The 22,811-nt window shown below is 51.3% G+C and overlaps 1 protein-coding gene across 15 annotated transcripts in view; it reads left to right on the top strand.

Moving 5' to 3' along the window:
- Window positions 1-22,811, top strand: part of TBCD (tubulin folding cofactor D) — a 190,981-nt gene that overhangs the window by 32,511 nt on the left and 135,659 nt on the right. For all 15 annotated transcript variants that reach the window (XM_023651679.2, XM_070226685.1, XM_070226683.1 and 12 more), the window contains exons 8-12: window positions 10,661-10,706; window positions 12,183-12,315; window positions 16,441-16,577; window positions 18,007-18,067; window positions 19,188-19,262. In XM_023651679.2, coding sequence (XP_023507447.2) covers window positions 10,661-10,706; window positions 12,183-12,315; window positions 16,441-16,577; window positions 18,007-18,067; window positions 19,188-19,262 — 452 coding nt within the window. The remainder of the gene's footprint in view (window positions 1-10,660; window positions 10,707-12,182; window positions 12,316-16,440; window positions 16,578-18,006; window positions 18,068-19,187; window positions 19,263-22,811) is intronic.

Genomic DNA, 22,811 nt, shown 5'->3' with positions numbered 1-22,811 from the left:
CGGAGGGCAGGGGGCCTCCTGTGGGCCTCTTGGCTGGGGTGCCCCCTCCTCCTGTTGGGCTCAGAGCCAGAGCGCCACCCCTCCCCACGTTGGGAGAAGCCCAGGCTGCTTCCTGAGCCGATCCCAATGCCAGCTCTGCCTGGGACGTTCCCCTGTGGGTCCCGAGTCCCCCAGCCTCTCCTGCTGCTTCTGAGCCTGTGGCTACTCTGCTCTGGCAGAGCACTGTACAGATTTCATGTCGGCTCATTTGTGTCCAGTTTTCTGTGGCAGAAATTGTCTTTTTATATCTCATATGTCACTGTGTTAGGCAAATAGGAGATGTGCAATCAGTGTTTTTTGGTACTTGACTAATTCAGAAGTGATTATCTTTATCCAGAAATTATTAGCAATTGAAGTAAGTGGTAATAACAAAGACGTATTTGGGAGGCACTGGAGTTCTCCTAATTTTGGGTGTCTCTAAGACAGTCCTCGTGTTTTCCCATTTCCTACAAGTCTTTCCTGTCTGCGGGCTTTCTTTTCATGTCATGGAGGTTGCAGCATGACAGTGTCGTTGTGGCTGTTACAGATTGATTCTGACCCTCATAAGGTGGGGCGTTCAGATCTTCCGTGTTTAAAAGGGGGTAATTGAAAGCCACTTGAGTGTTTTACCTTTGTGTGGTTCCCAGGTTACGAGTCTTACAAGGCTCTCATGAGGTGGGTACCCTCCGGAACAGAACCCCGTCTTCCTCCGTGTCCTGAGTCCTGAGAGCTCCTGACAGAGGCAGCCAGGCACGAGGATCTGGGGAGTGGTGGTTTAAGTGGGAATCTTAGTGCAGTTACTGTTGGGTTCATGGTTACCACATGGGCCGTTTAGAACATTCAAAAGAGCTGGACGAATAGTAAGATAGTAGACACTCTATTGTGAGCAGATTGATTGAACGACATAGAAATTATGCCAGAAATGATGAAGTCAGGAAGTCACTGTCGTCTGGCATCTTCTGGGCTCTCCGCGTGCACCACGTGGCCTCATCGTACGAGGGAGGGTACGGAAGCTTCGCTTGCGGCTGTCCCCTTCACGGGGTGGGGCGTGGGTTTATGGCTGGGGTTTCAGTTTGCATTTACCTTTCACTGTAAGATGGAGTAAATGTGTAGCACGTTATGGGAAGGTAAAAGCTAGACGTGATTATTTTGGTCATTTAAACTTTTTTTAGAGAAAGTTATTTTTATTATTATTATTGAGGTCTTACTGGTTGAGAACATTGTGGAATTGCAAGTGTACATTATTATTTATCACTTTGTGTAGACTGCATTGTGCTCACCACCAATAGTCTAGTTTTTATTGGTCACTATACACATGTGCCCCTTACCCCCTTTCTGCCTCCCCCCACTTCTTCTCTGGTAACCACTAATCTTAAACATTTGTGTATGATGTTAATTTTTATTTACATATTTGTTTACTTAAAATTCTTTATAATTTATTTGACACAATTTATTTTATCAGAAATTGTAGTTTTTTCGTTCTGAGTCCTAGCTGATTCTAATCAGTCATTTATCCCAGCCATAGAAAACTTAATTTCAACAATTAAATTTTCCTCTTTGGAGAGTCCTCTTTTCCCGGCAGTTGTGCAGTCCTGAGGAGCTGAACCAGGCGTGCTCTTGAGGGAAGATGAGGAGCTGAACCAGGCGTGCTCTTGAGGAGAAATGCTCCGATTCCTCTGGGGCCAGGGGAGCTTCTGACCTGGCCGGCCAGCCCCCTGTGAAGGTGTGGCTCCCCGTCCCGGGCCTACTTCTGGAGCACGGCAGGGGCCTACCTTCAGGACAGTTCTTCTATATTCTTGGACTCAGCTTCCTGTTGTTTCTTGGGGAGCTAGCTGTCCTCACCTTTGTGTTTGCAAGCCAGCAGAGGCACTAGCTCCAGTCAGGTGGTGGTAGGTGGGTTCTTTTCCTCTGAACTCCTGGGAGGGGGAGCTTCGAGCGTGCGCTGTGAGAGTTGCTCCGTACGGTGCCTTTGGTGTTATGTGAAGGACACAGAGCTGCCTTGGCTGTGCTGCCTTCCACAAAAAGTGTGGCTCTGGGGCTCACTGCGGCACAGGTGAGGGCCGCGGGCGAGCTCTGAATGTGTCCAGCTGAGCATGGGTTCTGTTGGTGCCGAGAGTCCTTTCTGAACACATTTTGTCCTCTTTGTGTGTGGCATGACTCTTGATGGGGCATGATACCGCTCCCTAGCATTGGGACAAGGCTCAGGAGCTGGGAGCTCGCTCTGCTTGAACTCCATCCTGTCTACTTGTCGGTGTGTGTATGTCATGTCTTCCTGAGGGGCCGGGACGAGCAGCACTTGCCAGCTTGCAGGAGAATTCCTGGGCACTGATGAGTGCACAGAGCTGGTGTGTGGGAGACCTTTCTCCCGGGGCCTGGGGTGGAGCTGCTTTTCTTGGCCTTGACTTGGTGGTGCCTTCAGGTAGCCTCAAACCAGCATCTCCTGCTTGGCAGCCGGGCCGACTTGCTCCTGAGCAGCTGACAGCCTGTGAGTCATGGGCTTGGAGAACATGCCCCGGGGAGGGGAAGCTGCTTTGCACGTTGCAGAAGAGCAAGCCTGGGTGGGTAAGCAATTGAGAGGTGCGGTGGTTTAGAGTGATTCCTGAGACGCCCGTTTTGTTTGCACCTTGCGCTGTGCTAGTTTCTGGAACAACAAAAACAGGCCTGATGGTCATTTCTCTTCAGCTGCGTGCTGCTGTTTTCTCTGAGTGGCATGATTACTTTGGTGGTTTCCAGTGGGTCCGTGTTTTATGCTTCCATGAAAGTGGGGTGCACCTCCCATTTTGTGGCTGAGTACTCAAGTCCATCAGAAGACCAGAATGTTTCTGTCTGGCCACTTGCTCCCATTGCTGAGGTTCTCTGTCCTCCGTGTGCAGCTGACTGGACCACATGCTCTCAGGAGTGAAAGGCAATGAAGATGGCCCCATGTTTATGTGGAAAAAAACGACCAACAAAAACAAAGCCCTTGTCTTCGTTGATTTTTGTTCTTTCCTTTCCTCCTCTTGCTCTCCTGAGTCCGTTCCAGGAGAGTCAGTAACTCCCATGACACTTCCCTTTCTATGTACGGAGCTCCTAGGTTATCTTGTGGGATTCAAGGTCAGGAAAAGTGCAGGGATCAAGAGAACTCATCTTGTGCCCATAAAAAGATGGTGTTCGGTTCCCCCTTAGCCCAGACAGTGGCTGGCTACTGGGCCTTGGTGCTGGCCCCTTCTGGGTGGGGGCGGGGACCGCCAGGGCCTGAGCCGGTGTCTCCGGGTGGAGGCCTGTCACGTCTGCCCGGGCCCAGTGGTGGGGCCATGTCAGCACCAGTTGTCAGAGGAATGACACTGGAAACTTGTCACCACTTTATTCTTTTCTCTTATTTAGACTTTATAAGGAGTTTGGCAAATTAGCAATACTCATATGTGAGAACATTTTTGGCATTATTTTAAATTCTTACTACTTAGTTAGTGAAGGGGACCAAAGAGTCCTTTAACCGGTGCCGAGTGCTGTCATTCCTGTGTCCTGACTACTGTGTCCATCCTCCCGTTCCCTGTAGGCCTTCTGCCCTAGTTGGTGTTCTTGGCTTACCTGGACTTTACAGGAGCCTCCTTGAAAGTCCTCATCTTTTAGTGTTCCTCTCCCTGCATGTGTCCCCTGGACTGTCTGTCAGGGCGGAATCCCATCGTGCTACTGCTGTCCAGGGTTAGACAGGAGCACCTTGCCCACAGGGTGAATTTCAGCCCCTCGCGTGGTTCCTCAGTAGGGAGTTTGTTATCTGTGGCTCAAAACCCACCCCAAAGTCTGTGGCTCAGACAGCAGCCATTGTTCCTGCGTGTGGCTCTGTGAGTCCTGAGAAGCCAGGGAGCAGCACATATCTTGTCTCTGCCCCTAGATGCTGGGGGCCTTGGCTGAGAAGCCCACATGGTGGGATGGCTTGAAGTGCCAATCCTGTCGACCGTGGTGCCTGTGTGGCATCTCCGCATGTGGCTGGATTCTCCCACTGAGGCAGCTGGGTTCCCAGAGGGAGTGTCCCAGGGCAGTGTTGGGACAGCAGGTGGCCGGGAGGCCTCGCAGAATGTGCCTGGGCTCAGCAGTCAGAGCGTCGCTCCACCAGGCTCTGCTGGTTGAAGCAGCTGGAAGCCCACTGGTCTGGGGAGGGGAGCATAGGCCCATGGACCCCAGCTCTGGATGGGGGCATGTCAGAGGACTTGCCACATGGGGTGACCATGTAATTTTACCCAAACTGCTTATTTGAGAAAAAGGAGGCTCTCTTCATAATTCAGCTGGGCAACAGCATCAACTGGGATCCCCTGGACTGAGTGGGTGACGGTCACCCTCAGTCCGACGCCCATTCTGAACTGGCCCAGAGCTGCCTGTCTGCTGTCTCTCTTGGCTTCTCCCCGAAGGTCTGATGCTCTCACAGACCCAGCTGTGTATGTACATCCCGTTTGGGTCCCGCCTTCTCACTGATTGCCTGCATTTCTCAGGGAGAACTGGCTGCAGGGACAGCTTCTTTGTGAAGTTGCTTTGCCCTGGGTGTGACTAGGCGTCTCACTGCCCCTTGTATGGACTTCCGTCAGGCTGCGTAGCCCACGGAATCCACATGGCTGTTTTGGTGCTTGGTGGCTCTCTCCCAGACTCTTGAGTCCCTGAACGGAGGGGACCAGTGTTTCTGCTCAGTAAGTGTTCTATAAATGGATGATTTCTGTCTGAAGTATATCAAATTGGGCACATTTGAATTTATGTGGAGTAAATTAATTTTGTATGTCATTTAAGTTATCCCTAGGGAATAGTTCTTAAAATAGTTTTGGACAGACAAAAGGAATATATCTATATTTACTTGGTAGGAAACATTTCTGATCTCCTTGATGAATGTGTTTTATGTTCATTTGTGTTTTATTCTCCAAGTGGCTCAGTGGAGTAGAGAGGATGTCATTGCCCCTGTTTTGTGTACTGAGGAAACAGATTCAGAGAAGGGACCCTCCTGCCTGGTCACGCAGGCGTGCAGTGGTGGTTTGCGTGGCTCTCAGGCGGGGAAGGCCCGGTGCCCTCTGGTGCCCTGTTGGTCTAGTGCTCCTCTGTCCCACACGTGCAGATGGTCCCTCAGCAGATTCAGCAGATTGAGGATGAAAAACGTTTTTATTCCACACCTGGTTAGAGATCGGCTGATCAAGCCATTCAGGCGGTTTGTACTGAAAAATTGCTAGTCCCTTGCCCTGCCCTTGTCACTGCAGCTCGTCCTCTCAGACACCTCGCTGGCTTCTGAGGGTGACTGCTGCCCTCTCTACGTGACGTGCGCCCCTTGCCTGGCTTCACTCACAGTTTCCTCTCTCGAGTTGCTGGCTTGGCTCATTTACTCCGTTGCTGCCCTCTCCCAGCATTGGTGATGACGCTGCTCTTTCCAGGAGCTCTCGGTTGTAGCTGTGATACCTGACGGACCTCTGTTTCTTCTGCCTTGCCCTCCACGTGGGTGCTCCAGACCCTACCTGCTCCCTGTAAGGGGACGTCGTCAGGGCTGGGCCCTCTCAGCCAGCTGTGCCTTCACTTGTGTGTTATCTGAGTGGACAATATTTACATTCTGTTCTGTATCCTTACTAAAGTCTTTCGCTTTGTCTTTAGAGTTATTGCTTGTAACTTTTAGAATCAACAGCATTTACGTTATTCTGAATAACGCTGCTCATTGTGGGGGTTTCACTTTCTGTTCTGCAGTCCCAGTGTCCTTATAAAGGGGTCTTGTGCCTGGTGCTAATGTCAGTTGGATTCTACTTTCTAACATTCCCGTTGATCAAAATCCTGCCATATTGTTGTTTGTTTCATGTATGGACCATAATTTGTATAGTTTTGATTTTCCTGTAGTTTGCTTATCTTTTTCTTTTCTTCATCAATCCTTAATATAGTCTACTTCTAATATGTTCTGTTTATGCCTGAGACCCCCTTCTACCCTTCTGGAAGGTTCTACTCCATGCTTCTGCTGACTCTGGAGCCCCTCTAGGGTCATCTGGGCCAGCCGGCTCCTCCTTCTCCTGTAGCCCCCCAGGGTCTAGTCTGGAGTGTCTTCTCACTGCTCCATTGAAAATTTGTTGAGTTTTGTCCTTATTGGATTTAGGAGAAAGCATTCAGTCTTTTATATTGAGTGGGATGCTAGCGGTGGGTTTTCACGGGTACTCTTTATCATGTTGAGGAAATTCCCTCTTGTTCCGAGTTGGTTGAGAGCTTTCATTATGTTGAATTTTGCCCGGTGCTTTTCCTGCTTTTATTGAAGTCATTGTATGTGTTTTGTCCTCTATTCTGTTAATATGCACATCACATTAGTTGTGTTTTGGATGTTAAACCAGACTTACATTCCATGCGAATGGGGGTAAACTCCTTTGGTTGTGGAGTAGCATTGGCTGAGCGTGTTCCTTGATTCAGCTTGTTGATACTTTGTGAAGGGTTTTTGTGTGCACATTCATGAGGGATATTGGTCTGTGGTTTTCTTCTGATGTCTTTGGCTTTTTATCAGGCTAACACTGGCCTCATACAGTGAAGCTGGGAAGTGTTCTTTTCTCTGTTCTCTTAAAGCTTTTGTAGGATATTGTTATTTTTTCCTTAAATACTTGCTAGAATTCATTAGTGAAGCCATGTAAGCCTAGGGTTTTCTTTGTGGGAAGATTCTAAATTACTAATTAAATTTCTTTACATGATACAGGTCTATTCAAATTTTATATTTCTTTTCTTTCTTTCTTTCCTTTTTTTTTTTTTTTTTTTTGCTGAGGAAGACTGGCCCTGAGCTAACATCCACTGCCCATCTTCCTCTACTTTATATGTGGGATGCCTGCCACAGCATGGCTTGATGGCAATGTGTAGGTCTGCGCCTGGGATCCAAACCAGCGAACCCTGGGCTGCTGAAGCGAAACGTGCAAACTTAACCGCTATGCCACTGGGCCGGCCCCAAATTTTCTGTGTCGTCTTAGGTCATTTTTTGGTAATTTGTATCTTTCTTGGAATGGGTCTATTTCCTTTGAGTTGTCTAATTTGTTGTCATGACGTTGTTTATAAAATTTCTGTATTACGCTTTTAATTTCTATAGGATCTCTTGTGAAGTCCCTGTGTTCCTGACTTTTTTATAAAAAATAAAATGTGTGTATGTGTATATATGTATGTGCACACATGTGTGTATATATAAAAATAAAATGTGTATGTATATATGTATGTGCACACGTGTGTATATATAAAAACAAAAGGTGTATGTGTATATATGTATGTGCACACATGTGTGTATATGTAAAAATAAAAGGTGTGTATATATATGTATGCACACGTGTGTATATATAAAAATAAAATGTGTGTATGTATATATGTATGTGCACACATGTGTGTATATATAAAAATAAAAGGTGTGTATGTACATATATGTATGTGCACACGTGTGTATATAAAAATAAAATGTGTGTATGTATGTGCACACGTGTGTATATATAAAAATAAAATCTGTGTATATATATGTATGCACACATGTGTGTATATATAAAAATAAAATGTGTGTGTATATATATGAATAAAATGTGTGTATATATATATATGTGCACACGTGTGTATATATATGAATAAAATGTGTATATATGTATGTGCACACATGTGTATATATAAAATGTGTGTGTGTATATGTATGTGCACACATGTATGTATATATAAAAATAAAATGTGTGTATGTATATATGTATGTGCACACGTGTGTATATATAAAAATAAAATGTGTGTATATATGTATGTGCACACGTGTGTATATATAAAAATAAAATGTGTGTGTATGTATATTTATGTATGTGCACACATGTGTGTATATATAAAAATAAACACATATTTTTGTTGTTGAACTATTTTAAGTTAAGTCATTGTACTGCCTCTAAATATTTGAGCGTGTATTCCACATAATCGTCAAATCATTTTGAGGACTTCTTTTTAAAACAAAAGAAAACATCATTATTCCCCACATGGTGGTGGTTCTGATTTCAGTACCCTTGTAAGAAAACGTGTGCTACGCACTTTGAGCTCAATAATGCTTAAATGTGAATCTCTGCTGATTAGCCCACTGTGCCTGCCTGCCGGGCTCCCGCGTCCTGGCTCGGCTCCTCTCTGGTTGACTGCAGCGGGGTGCAGAGCGTTGGTGCGGGCAGAGATTAGAGTGCTGAGCGGTGGTTCTGGTGCTTCAGTAGCTGAGAGTAAATCTTCAGGCTGGTATTTTCTCCTCACTGTCATCAACAGCTATTGGTATAATTGAGTGTTTCGCGATCTTAGGAAATTTGGCAAAATTTGTGTTAGCAATTACTTTTATACTAAGACATTTATTTGTGTTTTTGTTAAGTGTACGATTACTGAATATCACTTTCAATAGTTGATTGAAACCTCATGGTTTTTATAACTTGTGGCCTTACAATGTTTTCAGATATTTTTCGTGTGGAACCAGTTGTGTGAAGAGGCACTGGCTGTGTGGATGGCCTTGTGCCCTGAGAACACAGGGAGGAGAGTGTTCCTGGACACACATGTGTGTCTCTGAGGGGCATGTTGTCCCTGTGACCTGGGACATGCCAGCCCTGAGGGAAGGGCCACCGGCACCCCCTGCTCAGCTCTGTTGCCCTGTGCTTCCTGCTTGGAGGGAAAGTGGTATCCTCAGCGAAGCCTCTGTCCTTGGCAGGGGTTTTCTGTCATGGGATTTGCATGTATAGCAATTCAGAACTGGAAAGGTCACTGTCAGATTATTCTTGTGAACTTTGACATGTAGGTTTTTTAAAGTCAGAAGTGTCTGTCCTGTAAGCTTTGTTGTCAGGGTCTGAACCATCTGAGTCCATGTTTGAAAACCTGGCCTGGCTCCAGGTGTGCTGCCAGGTGGATGTCTGCAGCTTCCACGGGGCTGCGGTGGCAGAGCCAAGGGAAGAGTGGCTGGTTCGAGAGCCTTGCCCTCAGACGGGAACTGGGCCGCATGGTGTGGCCCACTCTTTTCTTACTCCTGGTCCTAGACTGTTTCCGCGGCCATCAGGTTAGGTGTCTGTCCCTTGTGCCTGTCTATGGGGCTTGTCATAGCAGTTGGTGGGCAGGAGGCTGATGGCCAGGCCACTCCTCCCTTCTAGCTCGGGTGGAGTGTGCTCTCATGGCCGCTAGCTGCAGGAGGGTGAGTGGGTGCCGAGGGCTGTGGGGTGCTTCACCTTGGTGCTCATGTTGTGCCCCCACCCATCCAGCTGCAGGACAGTCTCTTCCTTCCTTTCCACCGAGCTATCTCCCTGACTCCTTTAGAAATTCACCAGGAAGAAGCTACGGGATCCAGGTGACTTCCCATTGTGATACACCCAAATTGCAAAGATACAGATTGTCAGTGTTTTCGGACTGGCTTTCTAAGTCGTGATATGGGACATTTCACACATGGCTGTGGAGGGCAGGACCTGTCTTGCTGTTTGTGAGTGCCTCGCATGGTGTGGGGTGGCTCCTTTGGTGGCGGTGGTGTGGGGTCGCTAAAGGTGGTGGAGTGAAGGAAGTGTCTGAGCTTCCTCACTGGAGGCTCGCTCAGGGTCTCGGGCTTGGACAGGGAGGAGCGGAAGAGCGTGACTTCTGCCGGGGGCTTTGCAGGGCATCTCCCAGACGTCCAGGCCCAAGAAGGGAGCTGCCGAGGCGGGGCTGCGTGACGGGTGCTGGGAGAGGCAGTGGAGCCCTGGGGCCCCTTTCTGGGAGAGTGCACGGTGCCTTGTGTGCTGTGATGTCCCCAGCCTACCTCAGCATCGGTGCTGTTCACGCCAGGGCCGGATGGCCGCTAGTCTCTGTGTGAAAGACCACGGGCCAGGGCTTTTGGGAAGTCCCCTCCACCTCCGCTGAGCCACTCCCTGGCTGTCAGGACCTGGTGTGGGGCTGGGGTCCAGAGCAGATGGGCCCACATACCTTCAGAGGCAGTTCTCACCTTGCCGGGTAAATACTAGTTTTGAAGGAAGAGAAATTTTTTAGCTGCTTTTAAACGTGCTCAGCGCTGGGATTCTTTGTTTAAGGGGCTTGGAGGCTTGTGTCAGTTGTCCCATTCGTCTTCCAGACTGGAAAGCAGAGGATAAGATTTCAAGTTGAGAATTCAGGGCCTGCAAGGTCTTCGAGTTTGGAGGTAGTCACTGGTTACAGGGCAAGTGAACTGGAGACTTCATGCTAGGACCCCTTGGACGTCAGTCCCGTGGGTCCAGGTGACCAGTGCTGACGGGCCCCACAGGAGGAGGCGGATGTATGCCTTTCTCATTTGTTGACCAAGAAGGAATGCTTGGGTTCTTCACTTTTGTGTGAGATGCTTCGACTATAACTTTTATCCTTTGGTATCTTTGTTTGTACACAGGTAATTAAAAACACCCAGTGAGATTCTTTACTCTCCTTCTTAGAGGCTAGCTCAGTCAGCTGGGAGGTCCGCGTCCTCCACAGTGAATTGCGCTTTCTCACTGCCTCCCGATTTTACGATTTTACGTTTCCTCTTTGGGAAGTTTCCCCTCCAGTCTCTTGTAATCCCTTTCTTTATTGTGTGCAGAAACTGTGCTCTTGTTATTTGGTGGTGAGTGTTTAGAATAAAAATTCTCGAAGATACCATGAATTGTTTTGATAATCTGTGTTTTAAATTTGTAAATGTATTTGCAACATTTTAATAGCATTTTTTTTCTCTTTTTAGGCACAAATATTTAAGCATGGAAAACGTGAAGACTGTTTACCCTATGGTAAGGGTTGTTTGTAAGAGAGGGTGTTTTGTGAGTTGTGATCATGTGTGTCTCCTTAACGTCTTGTTCGTAGGTGCAGGAGTCTGGAACTTGCTGGATCTGGACGCTGTCATGGCTCTTGGGCTTTTTGTTTGTTGTGTGGCTGTGTGTGTTAATAATCTAACTTTTGGGCCTTGTGCAGCAGCTTGGGGTTCCTGACGCCCTGGCTGCCGGGTGTTGATCCTGGGGGACTTAGTGACCTTGACACAGCCCCTAGGTCTCCAGCTGTGTTCTTCCTGTAGCCACAGCCACATCTTTTGCCTTTTGCCTCATTCTGTTAATTTTAGATTCACTTCGTTTTATGAAAATAGTGCAGTGATTCTTGCTGCAGAGAGGTTTACTACCTGGGCCAAGAGAAATTTCTTTGAGTTCCATGTTTTAGAAGATATATAACTCAGATTTGAGTAGTTGAGTCTATTTTTTTTTTTAAAGTTTTCCTTCTGGAAAATTTCATACACGTATTCAGGAGGAGAGAATGGTGTCATGAACTCCCATATTTCTCTCGCAGGCTTCAGGTCTTTAATTCACGGGGACTCTTGTTTCTTCTGTGCTCCTCCTCCCACCCAGACACCTGTCATTTCACCTGCAGCTCTTTCAGTAGGTATCTCTCGAAGATAGGGACTCTTTAAAAACATGACCCTGACATCATTATCACACCTGAGAAAAAGCAGTGACCACTCTGTGTTTGCGTCTTGTCCTCGGAGGAAGTGCATGCGTGGACCCCGGGTCTGTTCTGAGTGGCAGTCAGTTAGACCAGGTTAGTCACTGCGCCCATTTGGGTCCTTTGGGAAATTATTCAGATGCTGTTACAACTCATCTTGAAGTCCCTCTCTCCTTATCTCACACAAAAAACCATCCTGTGCACTTTCCTGGTCTCGGCTTCCCTCCGACACCCACCTCACTCCCCCAGACAGCCTTGGCAGCGGAGGGACGGTCGAGCCATTTCCCTTCTCATGGAGACCCTTCCCATCAGGTTTACGGTCCTCCTCGTTCCCGCAGCCTCATGCCTTGGTCTCATCATTCCTCTGTGATGCCATGTGAGTCCCGTGTGAGACGACGATAAAACAACACAACCCCAGTTCCGTTTGCGTGTCTCTTGTAGTCCTCTGTGTGTTTTTGCACAAGCTGTTCTCTTCACTTGGAAAGGCTTCTCCTGCTCTCTGGGGCTCTTCTTTGCTCTGCCAATCTCCGCGTTTGCTGCTTCACAGTGAGAAAGTCGAGAGGTGCGACCCGAGCTCACTTAGTAAATGGCATGGGGTGAGGGGCTCTGTGAAATGGAGTTGAGGCTTCAGTGTAGATTTATGCCAGCACCTGCGTTTGAGGGGCCTGTGGAACCGTCTGTGGTTTTGATGTGGTAGGTGTCAGACAGAGGGTGCAGTTTGGGAGATGGTGTAGCACCCTTCCCATCACACTGAGCTGATGTGCTGTTGTTCACAGCTGCCACCGTTCTCGAGTGCCTGGACGGCTGCAGGCTCCCCGACAGCAACCAGACCCTGCTCCGCAAACTCGGTGTGAAGCTCGTGCAGCGGCTGGGCCTGACCTTCCTGAAACCGAAGCTGGCGAAGTGGAGGTTGGTAGATTAGGCCGTGGCCGTGCGTGGCCTGAGCGTCTGTCGGTGGCTGGTGTGGTGACCACCTGTCTTCCTGGGGGCTGACAGAGTAGGCTGATGGGTAAAGAGTATCTTCTGCTTTCATGTTTTTCTTAGTCTCAAGTGTTTCTGATTTTGGAAAGAACAGTTTTCCTTTTCGTTATTTTCTGACCCTACATCTTCCAGTTAGAATAATCGAAGCTGGAGTGATGACAAGAAAAGCTTGTTTTTGTGTTTATGTGGCATTCAGGTACAATACAACTTTACTAATGTGGACTTGCTGTGGGGAAAGCTCCATTTTGATCAATGATAGATCTGAATCACAGGCTTCTTTCAGAGAAAACAAGCTCACTCCTTGGGGTTTATTCAGAAAACAAAGCTGTCGTTGCCTGTCGGTGGCAGTGACATCTTAGCAATCTCTAGGCGGCCTGCTTTATTAATAGATGGCTTTCGGATTAGTGGCTCCCTTGGAAACAGACTTTTCCACTGCACTTGGGGTACTGTGTTTCTAACAGTCTTGAGTTTTATTTCAAGTATTATTATGCGTGGTGGGAAGAATTAATTTAATTACGTTCAGCTCAGCCTTTGTCTCCAGTTACAGCAGCTTCCAGAGGTGTGTGTGATGTTTTACTTTTGGGTGTTCTGCATGTAACTCGTTCTATATGAAGTCTTTATGTAAATGTTTGTCGTTAGTTTCCAGAATGCCACGGAAAATTAATGTTTGGTACTGAATGAGGGTTCTCCAGAGAAACAGAGCCTATGGACTGAATGTCTCTGTATAAAGAGACTGAGTCTAAGGAAACGGCTTCTGTGATTATGGAGGCTGACAAGTCCCCGGATCTGCTGGGTGAGTTGGCAAACTGGAGACCCAGGAGAGCTGATGGTGTCTTATGAAACTTGGCAGGCTTGAGACCCAGGAAGAGCCCAGGTTTCAGTTCGAGTCCAAAGGCAAGAAGAATACTCTCTTACTAGAGGGAGGATCAAGCTATTTGCTCTCTTCAGCCTTCAATTGATTGGATGAGGCCCACCCACACTGGGGAGGGCAGTCTGGTTTGCTCAGTGCGCTGATTTAAATGTTAATCTCAGCGAAAAACACCCTCACAGACACACTCAGAATAATGTTTGACCAAATATCTGGGTACCCTGTGACCCAGTCAGGTTGACACATGAAGTAACCACACAAGTGCTGTAGACATTTATGTGGGAAGGAGATAGTTTAGCATCATAATTCTTTCATTCAGTCTGCATGTCGTGTGCATTTACTGCGATTGTTGACGTGGTTCGTTGAAGTCTACCATCTCGCTCGCTGTTTGTTTTCTTTTTCTTTCATCTTCCTTCCTCTTGTATTTTTTCATTTCATCTTCTCGTGTTTTGTTATGTCTTTTAGTATCGTTCTCCTGCTGGTTGTTTTCCCCTTAAGAGGGTGAGCCCGCCTAGCAGCTGGGGCTCGCTGGCGTTGCTCCCCTCCTGCCTCTAGGAGGTCTCGGTAGGGTGGGTTTCTTTCAGTTCTGCCTCCCTGGAGTGCAGCCCTCCCTCCTGCAGCGTGCTCCTCACGTCCAGCGCATGGCCTTTCAGTTCCTTCTGCGGGCGCGTCTCCCTGCCTCCCTGATGCCACGTGACCCTGAGCTCTGCTCAGCTCTCAGCCTCCAAGCTGCCCTCTGATGGCGCTTCTGGGTCTTGACCTGCACTCGTGTGTCTTAGGGGTCACCCAAGGATCCAACAGGATTTTTATGCAGAATTTTGGGGTTCCTTTTCAGCAACTCCTTTTCTCCAACATCTGTCCCCAAATAGTAGCCGTCTCAGTAGTCACAAATGTTGTTTTCTCCACCTGGCAAGACTGCTGCTCTCTGCTAGGGTTCTATTTTTCTGTGCGCAGTGGAGAAAGTACCTTTGGTGAGGAAGCAGAGGTGAAGTCGGGGCCCCTGGGGCTGCCCTGCTCTGAGGGATGGTAGCCCAGCCTTGGTTGTCATCTTGTGCCTTGCCAACGGTGGGCTTATGTGTCTATCCAGGTTTTGCGGTTGTTTGTGACAGAGCGCTGAGTCTGATGGCAGCCTCCAGTCTGCCGTATTTCAGCTGTCGTCAGGTCTCTGGTTACTGAGCATGAAGTGAGGACTGCTCCTGTGACCGACCAGTGTGTGTGCTCATTTGAGGAGGAATAGCAGGCTGCTGACTTTTGCCGCCAGGTGACTGCTGTGGCTTGTGAGCGTCGTGCTGGTTGCTCCGTGGTCCCAACAGCAGCCCTGTGATGGCTGGCGATGTCCCCCTGTGCTGTTATTGGTTGTTACTCCACTTCCAGCACCAACTCTGACGTGGGCTTTCCCCTACACCAAGCAGTTCTCTGACACCAGCTGAGTGTCCTACAGTTTAGCTCAGTTCTGACACTGTCTACCCGGAGATGGTGTCATACCTCACAGGTTAAGGGCTCAGTCCCACAAGACTGTCCCCCCGCCCCAACTTCAGACTCCAGTCACAAGTCCAGGTGTCATGTGGGCTGACCGACCAGGTATAGATTGGAGGTTTCCACGACTCCCTCCTCTGGTTCGGTTAGTTTACTAGAGTGGCTCACAGAACTCAGGAAAACATTTCACTTACTAGATTACTGGTTTGTTATAAGAGGATATAACTCAGGAACAGCCAGATGGAAGACATGTATAGGGCAAGAGATAGGAAAAGGGTGTGGAGCTTCCATGCCCTCACCAGGTGCCCCACTCTCCCCAAATCTGCGTGTGTTCAGCAACCTGGAAGCTCTCTGAACCCCATCCTTTTGGGTTTTTATGGAGGCTTCATTACACAGGCATGATTGATTAAATCATCGGCCATTGGCAATGGATTCAACCTCCAGCCCCTTTTCCCTCCCTGGAGGTTAGGGGGCAGGACTGAAAGTTCCCACCTTCTGTTTACACGGTTGGTTCCCCCAGTGACCAGCCCCTGTCCTTAGGGCTTCCCCAAAGTCACCTCATCCATATAACAAAAGACATGTCATCCAGAAGTGGACAAAGACCAAATATATGTTTCTTATAATTCATAATATCACAGCCACATAACTGAGTACCCCAAAATTTAGCAGCTTAAAACAATGAATTTTTAATGTCACCTGGGAATTACCTGCCACTGTCCTTGTTTCACAGAGTTGGAAACTGAGGCCCGGAGAGATGAGGCCTTGATGAGTCATTCAAGGCCACAGTTAACCATGTCTGGGCTGGTCTTTTAGTCTCCTGTTCTGTCTCCAAAGCCCACGTTGTCTGTGTCCTGGAATTGGCCTCAGACCGCAGTGCCCAGCATTCGCTCTGACTGGACTTGGGACCTTTGTGCCCAGGCCTTGTTGTGGGCTGGGACCTCCGAGAGTCAGGCCCATGTGTGTCTCACAGCCCTTCCAGAAGGGAAGGTGGCGCCTGTGGGCCTCTCTCTGCACAGGCCTTGGTGTGGGGGCTTCGTGCACCTCCTCTCGTCCTTGTCGCAGCCCCTGTGTAGGACCTCATTTTACCAGGGGGGAAACTGAGGCGGCGAGCGGTTCAGGGGCTGCAGAGTTGTACAGCTGAGCCAGCCTGTGCTGGGGGCCCTCCACGGCCCATAGTGGAGTTAATGCTGGTGGCCTCCACTTGGGTGGGGAGGAGGGCCGTGGTTGGTGGGGACTGGGAGAGTGTGCCGGAGGCAGCACCTGTGGGAGTTGCTCTGGTGACGAAGGGCTGGCCGGCCTCTGCCTGGGGCAGTCCTTGCTGGGCCAGAAGGCAGAGCCAGTGTGAGTGAGGATGAGGCAGTGGGTTGTTTGAGGGCCCTCCCTGTGCTTCTCTCGGATGCCTCCTCCCTGTCACCTTATCTCCCACCTCTTGGCTGTGGAGACCTTACGGCACGTGGGGATTTCACATTGGTCTGGAGCTCAGATCTGCGCTCTGTGGCTGTCAGGTCATGTCTTTTCTTGGCAGTCTGTGCTGACGACACTTAATACTTCTACTTTCCATCCTGTCTCTGTACAACACAAGGACTTGTCACAGGTTTTCGTCCTTTCATCCAAGTGGTGCTAGATCATTAATTTTGGTCATCAGGATTGTTTGTCTTCTAGGCTCCCGGTGGTGGCAGCAGGTCTGAGATTGTGTTTGGTTTCTGCAGGTACCAGCGTGGCTGCCGCTCATTGGCCGCTAACCTGCAGCTCTGTGCCCAGGGTCGAAGAGAGCCCCAGACACATGCGGAGACTCCTGATGGTGATGCAGATGATGACGTCCCCGAGGAGGTGGAGCGTGTCATAGGTGCGAGGGGTCTGCTGCTGCAGGCTGCCGCTGCCTCAGTCTGGGTGGGGTCCGTTTGCTTCATGCTGGCGCTTCTGGGCATTGGCTCCTCCAAACCGCGTTTCGCTGGCTGCACCACCTCCTGCCCCTCTCTGTGCCAGCATCACGTGACCTTCTGTGACCTTCCTTGCCCATTGAGCATGTGGCCACTGGCCTGCAGTCCTGATGCCCAGTCCTGTCCGTACGGGAACCTCCACGCCCACTGGAGCCTGGCATCCCCCACACTTTGCCTCCATATGCGAGCCTCCTGTCTCCACGCTCTCTCTGCGAGTCAGAGCCCAGGCAGATGCCATCGCTCTCCTGCCCGTGTCTCTGGCCCCTACGCTGTCTCCCCTGCTCACGCTGCTTTCCTCACGCCTAACCTGGTTGTGTCCAGCCAGTGGCCTCGGCATTTTCCTGGGGAAATGGAGTGGTGGCTTTCCTGGCCTTGCCCCACCTGCACCCTGCTGTGCTCCTGCCACCTCAAACCCACAGAGCTCTCCACCTGCCCACCTGTCACTGAGGTGGCATCTCCTCTGCACAGAGAAGGGCAGAGGCTCTCTCTGATGGGCCCTACATACCCTGCCTGCTCCCCCCCGCCTCCCCTGCGGACCAGGCCTCACCCAGCAGGGCCAGCCTCTGACCACCCCTTCCTTGTTGGTCTCTCCTGCCTCCCACCACCCGCTGCTTCGTGTCCCTCCCAGCCCCCCCTCCATGGTGGGGTCTCCTACCTGCCTCCAGTGCTGTCTTGCTCTCTGCTCACTCCACTCTTCTCTCCTTCACAGTAGGTTTCTTCCCAGAGTTGTCTACACCTGCTGTCTCCTCCTTGGGGCTCTAGCCTGCCCTGGTCCCAGAGAGCTTGGACCCACAGGCTGCTGTCCTTCCTCCGAGTCAGGCCTTCCCGGGCCTGCCCTCGTGAAGGTTCCTGCCAACTGTGGCTCTCAAGCCCCTTACCACAAAGCCTCTGGCAACTCCCCGACTTCCTTCAGGCCTTTGTGTGGCTCTTCCTGAAGTCCAGCCTATCTCCAAGACTGCGTCCCCATTGAGCTGCTCTTCTGTGGCCTCCTGCAGGCACTGTTTTCTCTGGGAAGCCTTCCTCCCCTGCTTGGGGTTGCCGCTGACCTCCACCCTTGCTGGTGCTTACTGCCCCGTGACTGCTCTGAGGGGTGGATCTACTTCTTAGGAAGAAAGACAAAAATTGGCTTTAAACGATGATTTAAAAACACGGAGAAGGAAACGTTCTTTCTTGTAATTAGGATTAAGATCTTAGTCTAATTCCCTTCCTGTGCTCTTTCGAGTGACATGTGGGGTGGGTTCCTAACGCTGGAAACTTAAGAACTTACCTAGCATGGGGATGGTGAACAGCGGGGGATCCGTGGAGCTCACAGCCCTGCCTCCTGTGTTCTTCCAGAGCAGCTGCTGGTCGGATTGAAGGACAAGGACACTGTCGTGCGGTGGTCTGCGGCCAAAGGGTAGGTGTCCAGCTCGCTGAGCGGGAGGCGCTGGGCTGGGGCCACCTGGTGAGCCTTTAATCACTCAGCACTTCCTGTGGGATTTGAGAGCAGTGGATAGCTTAGAAGTTTCTACAGGATAGAATGATCTTTTTCTACTTTATGTTCTCGCTTTATGCTCTGAATTTGCAGATAGCGCCTGTGGTTGACTCGCGGCCCCTTTGTTTTCCTGCCATCCTGGTTGGAATAGGCAGAGGTGGGAGCATGCTGCATTGCCTTTTTACCTCCTGCTCTTCCATGTCCTTGTCATACAACCCGCCCCCTTTGCCCACGTATGTGTGGCCCCCATGTACGAGCAGGTGCCCCAAGGGGGGCTGGTTTGTCCTCTCTTGTGCCTGGGGGAGCGGCCTCAGAGGTGTCCGGTGTGGGTTGCGGCCCACCCATCAGGCCAGGCCTTGTGGAGCTGCGGCCAGTGGGGCAAAGCACACAGTGGACATTGAAGATGCGCCGTGCTCTCTGCTGTGGAGGAGAGTAGAGCGGTGCAGTGCCGGGGGCTCCTTCCTGAGGTCCCCCAGGCCTTTGTACCCATCTCTCCAGATGCACAGCACCCGGGCTGACGGGCACACTCGGGGCTTCACTGCAGCAGCACCCATCCCTGAGCCCAGGGGCACGTCTGGTTGGAGTGCGAGGGGCTGGGAGGGTGGGGCTTCCCGGGGCGCATCTGGCCAGGAGCTGGCTGGGGAGGCTGATCCCATGTTGGTGGCCTGACGGAGCCAGCACAGTTGGCGTCCAGCCTGGAAGTGGGGCGGCCCACTGGGCCGGAGGGTCTGGAGGGTTCAGGGTGACAGTGAGGCCCCGTGCTGGGTGCTTTTGACTGGCAGCGACGCATTGCACAGCCCAGGGGCCCAGTCCTCCTCAGATGCGTGTGGATGCCTGTCCATCTGTGTAGTCTTCTCATGTTCATGTGGTGGGGCTCCCTGATGGGGGTGGCCTTCTGGGGGGCAGAGCATGGGTGAGGCTGGCTTAGGGTCAGCCTCTCCTCTCTTGTCTCTGGGGAGGAAGACGGCTTGGGGCGGTTCCTGCTCGGCGTGGCCTCCTGTGCGGGGTTGGCGACACTGATGGAGCATGACCTCTCTTTCAGCATCGGTAGGATGGCTGGGAGGCTTCCCAAGGAGCTGGCGGACGACGTGGTCGGGTCTGTGCTGGACTGCTTCAGGTATGTGAGGAGGTAAAGGGGGATGTGTTTCTGGGTAAAAGCAGTGGCTTTTCTTTCCTCGTATCCTTTTACGTGGAGCTGTTTGTCAGAGCCCCCAAGCCCCCTTTTTTTCCTTTCCAAGTTAAATTTGAGAGCTGTAGCTATTTCTAGTGTATTTCTTTTATCAGCTTAGACTCCACTGCATTTAAAAACCTTAAGGAAAAAGAAAAATCAGTTTCGAACAGATGCACACACATATTTACCCTTAGAGAATGCTGTGCTTACTGGAGTAAATGCAGGCCTGCGTGGTCTTGGAGAGCTTCCTGTGATGATGGCATGTTCCAGATCTGACTCTGTGGAGCCACTGGCCACGTGGGACTGTTGAGACTTTAAACAGGGGCTAGTGTGACTGAGGTCTTATTCTAAATTTATTTACTTTTATCAGGTTTAAACTTAGACAGCCACGTGTGGTAGTGTTGCATCATACCTGTGGCCCTTCAGAGAAGTCTGGTGTCTGGGTGGCACGTGGCCTGCCCACGATGTGGGGGTGGGCCAGAATGTGTAGATGGCGGGTTTTGGGGGTCTGAGCCTGGGGCCTGCAGGCCAGGGTCAAAGGGGAGAGTCCCTGGCAGCATAGGTGGTCTCTTGGGCCTGTGCGCACTCGCGGAAGGCACAGTGCTTGGGCTCCCTGAGGACTCTCCAGTTAATGTGGTTTCAGAAGCAGGTGTGGAGGACACGTGGTGTTTGTTAGGCCCCCTCCTTGACTCCTGCCCTCATTAGCTGGTTGTTTTTCTTCTGGAGCTGCCACTGTGCGTGGAGAAAGCTGTAGGTCAGCAGTTTTGGGTGCGCGCGCGCGTGCGTGCGTGCGTGCGTGCGTGCGCGTGCAGCCGAGATCGCTCTGCGAGCATCCCACAGCGAGCTCTCTCGGAGCAGGCTGCTTCCTGCACTTGGCCTCGAGCTGCTCCGTGGCGTTTGAGGGGTGCAGGAAACAGTATGTCAGCTGTTGGCCGTCTTTTCAGAACAGTACTGTGCGTGTGGCCGTGTGTTTTCAGTGGAAACCACTCGCTGTTCTCTGCCAGTGGAACACAGCCCTCCTTAGGCCTCTGGAAGCCACAGACGAGGGGCAGAAAGCATTTGCTTCTTGTGCATGTGCTTCCCCGTCTGTGTGGCGGTTCTGCTGGCTCCTCACAGGGCGGTGTCTTGGAATTCTTTTCTGGTGGCATGCTGATCATGCTGGGACCCAGCTGGCCCCGGGCCAGTGGTGTGCATCCGGGGCGGCTGCTGAGCGGGAGCCGTGGAGTGGCTGCAGCAGACCGTCTTGCCACAGGAGAGGGCAGGGCTTCGAGATGGGATTTTGGAGGGTGGGAATTCCCTGCAGCCCATCCTCTCCGGCCCAGATGCCAGCATACTGTGGGTCTCAGGCACTTCCCCAGTTCTCTGTCCTCCCTGGAGTGCCTCTGCATGTTCCCTCTGTCGTTTGAAGCCGTCTTACCCAGCCCTCCTCACGCTGTCCTCACGTAGCCGCCTCCCCTCCCTTCTCACGGGCCCTCTCGAGTCCCTGCTCGGCCTCCCGTCCTGCCTGGCCCCTCAGCCTCCTCTCTCCTCCGGCTGCTGCGCCTCCGCCTGCCGCCTGGGCCTGAGCTTCACACGTCTCAGCAGGGTTCGTTGGATGTCTTTGCTCTCAGACGACTGCTCTGGTCAGATGGTGGTCCTGTTTCCAGACCGTCCCATCTTGATCTAGTTTCAGTTGTCCTAGTTAGTTCCATCTCCAAATGCTTCTAGGCCTTTATCTTCTCATTTTAACAAACTCCTCTGATTTTTGTAGCCAGGGTGTGGAGGGTGGAAATGGTCCTGCTGCTCTTGATCCCAGGCCGGCATTCACAGCAGCAAGCAGGACATTGAAGGAAGGGGCCGCCACCCTGAATCCAAGCAGAGGCCTGAGTGCACCTGCAGATGGGCTCCCCCTGGACAGCACCTGCACACATGGGTGTGAAATACCTGATTGTAGAGCGAGGCACACACAGGAATTAACCGCAGACTGGATGTTTGAAGACACTGAGAAGCAGGGACAGCCAGGGAGGGGGTGTGAGATGAGGCGGGGCAGCAGGGCTAGCTGCTGCTCTGATCTCGTCCCTCCTTTTGTGTCCTCCTGGGACGTGTGGTGAGCTGCCAGCCTTTTCTGAAATGGGTCAGAAACAGGACGTTAATTCCATTGACTGTAGGAACATCCCACTCCTGGGACTGTTATTTCACTCCTTGCCGTGTTTCTGGACCAGGGTGTGTGGCGTGGAGCTGCACCAGTCCCTGAGGGGCTTTATGGGGGCCCCATAGGACCAGTGTGAGCAGCATGGCTATCCCGTGCCCCATCCCGTGAACGTGCAGGTGGCCTTCAGTGCCTGCGGCCCCCTGCACTCCCACTGCTTAGAAAACCACGGTTTAACTCCTTGCTGGCCCCAGCAGCATCACCTCGGGACAGGACCCCGGAGGTAATGTGTTCAGACTCACTAGTCCAGGCCATGGCAGAAGCAGGGTACCTCAGGGAGGAGGGGAGCTGGGCCCCATCAGCCTTGCTGGGTTCCTCCGTGTCTACTGTCTGAACTAAGCCCTCTGGGTCCTCTAGTTAGCAGATGGACTGCAGCCCCACAGTCCCGGGTCCCTGTGGTGGGTCCTGGGTGTGCTGTGGCTCCTGCTGACTTTGCAGAGTCTCTGAGACGCTCAGGAGCTTATGGTGGTGCCTTGTGGCCTCACGAGCCGCCCTGTCTCAGCAGGAGATTAGCGCGCTTCCTTTCCCTTCTCGCCTAGTCGTGTTGATGTTTTTCACTGGGTAATATTTTAGTTAAAGATTCAAAATGAAAGATGATGACACGCCTCCCTCTGCTCCACCCCCTGCACATAGCGTCCAGGCCCCCCCCTTTCCCCTGTGTTCTTCCAGGGACGTTGGGTGCAGAGATGAGCAGGTGACCCAGAGCGTCTTCTCCATTTGTTTCACATGGACGGTTGCTTGCCCTCCACTCCACTCCCCCCGTCATCTCTGAGGTCCTTCTCGTCAGTTTTTTGCTTCCCGTTGCCCCTGGTGTCCTGAGGCCCGTGTCCCTGAGCCCATCTTGGCCTTTCTCTCTCTGGAACCTGCCTACTCCTGGCTCTGCTGTTGTCTCTCGTCTCCACTCCTCTGAGACCCTGTCCCCTCCTGGGATTGCTCTGGGCTTGGGTCTTGAGCCGTGACTTGCTATCACCCGCTTGGCGGTGTGTTTGCGTTCCCTGGCTCAGCGATACCATGGTGTTAATGTGGGTATTTTGCATGTCTGTGTCCACGTCTGCTGTGCAGGTTGGGCCTTGGTTGGCGGGCGGGGCTGAAGTCTAGCCGCACGGCAGGTGCCCTAGGGAGGAGGTACCTTTGCTGAGTCCCACAGGCTCCCAGTGCCTGCCTGGAGTGGGCAGGACATGATGGTCCCCTCGTCCCCCTTTGTCCCCCCTTGGGCCACAGGTGTTTTACAGCCTGATGGAGCCTATTCACAGCCCTGACAAGTGACAGTGCACACCTTTGGTTTAGAAGTAGATGTTGGCGTAACC

The sequence above is a fragment of the Equus caballus genome, chromosome 11 (genome assembly GCF_041296265.1).
Source record: "Equus caballus isolate H_3958 breed thoroughbred chromosome 11, TB-T2T, whole genome shotgun sequence".
Classification (NCBI taxonomy): Eukaryota; Metazoa; Chordata; class Mammalia; order Perissodactyla; family Equidae; genus Equus; species Equus caballus.
This window is presented reverse-complemented; position numbering and strand designations above follow the sequence as displayed.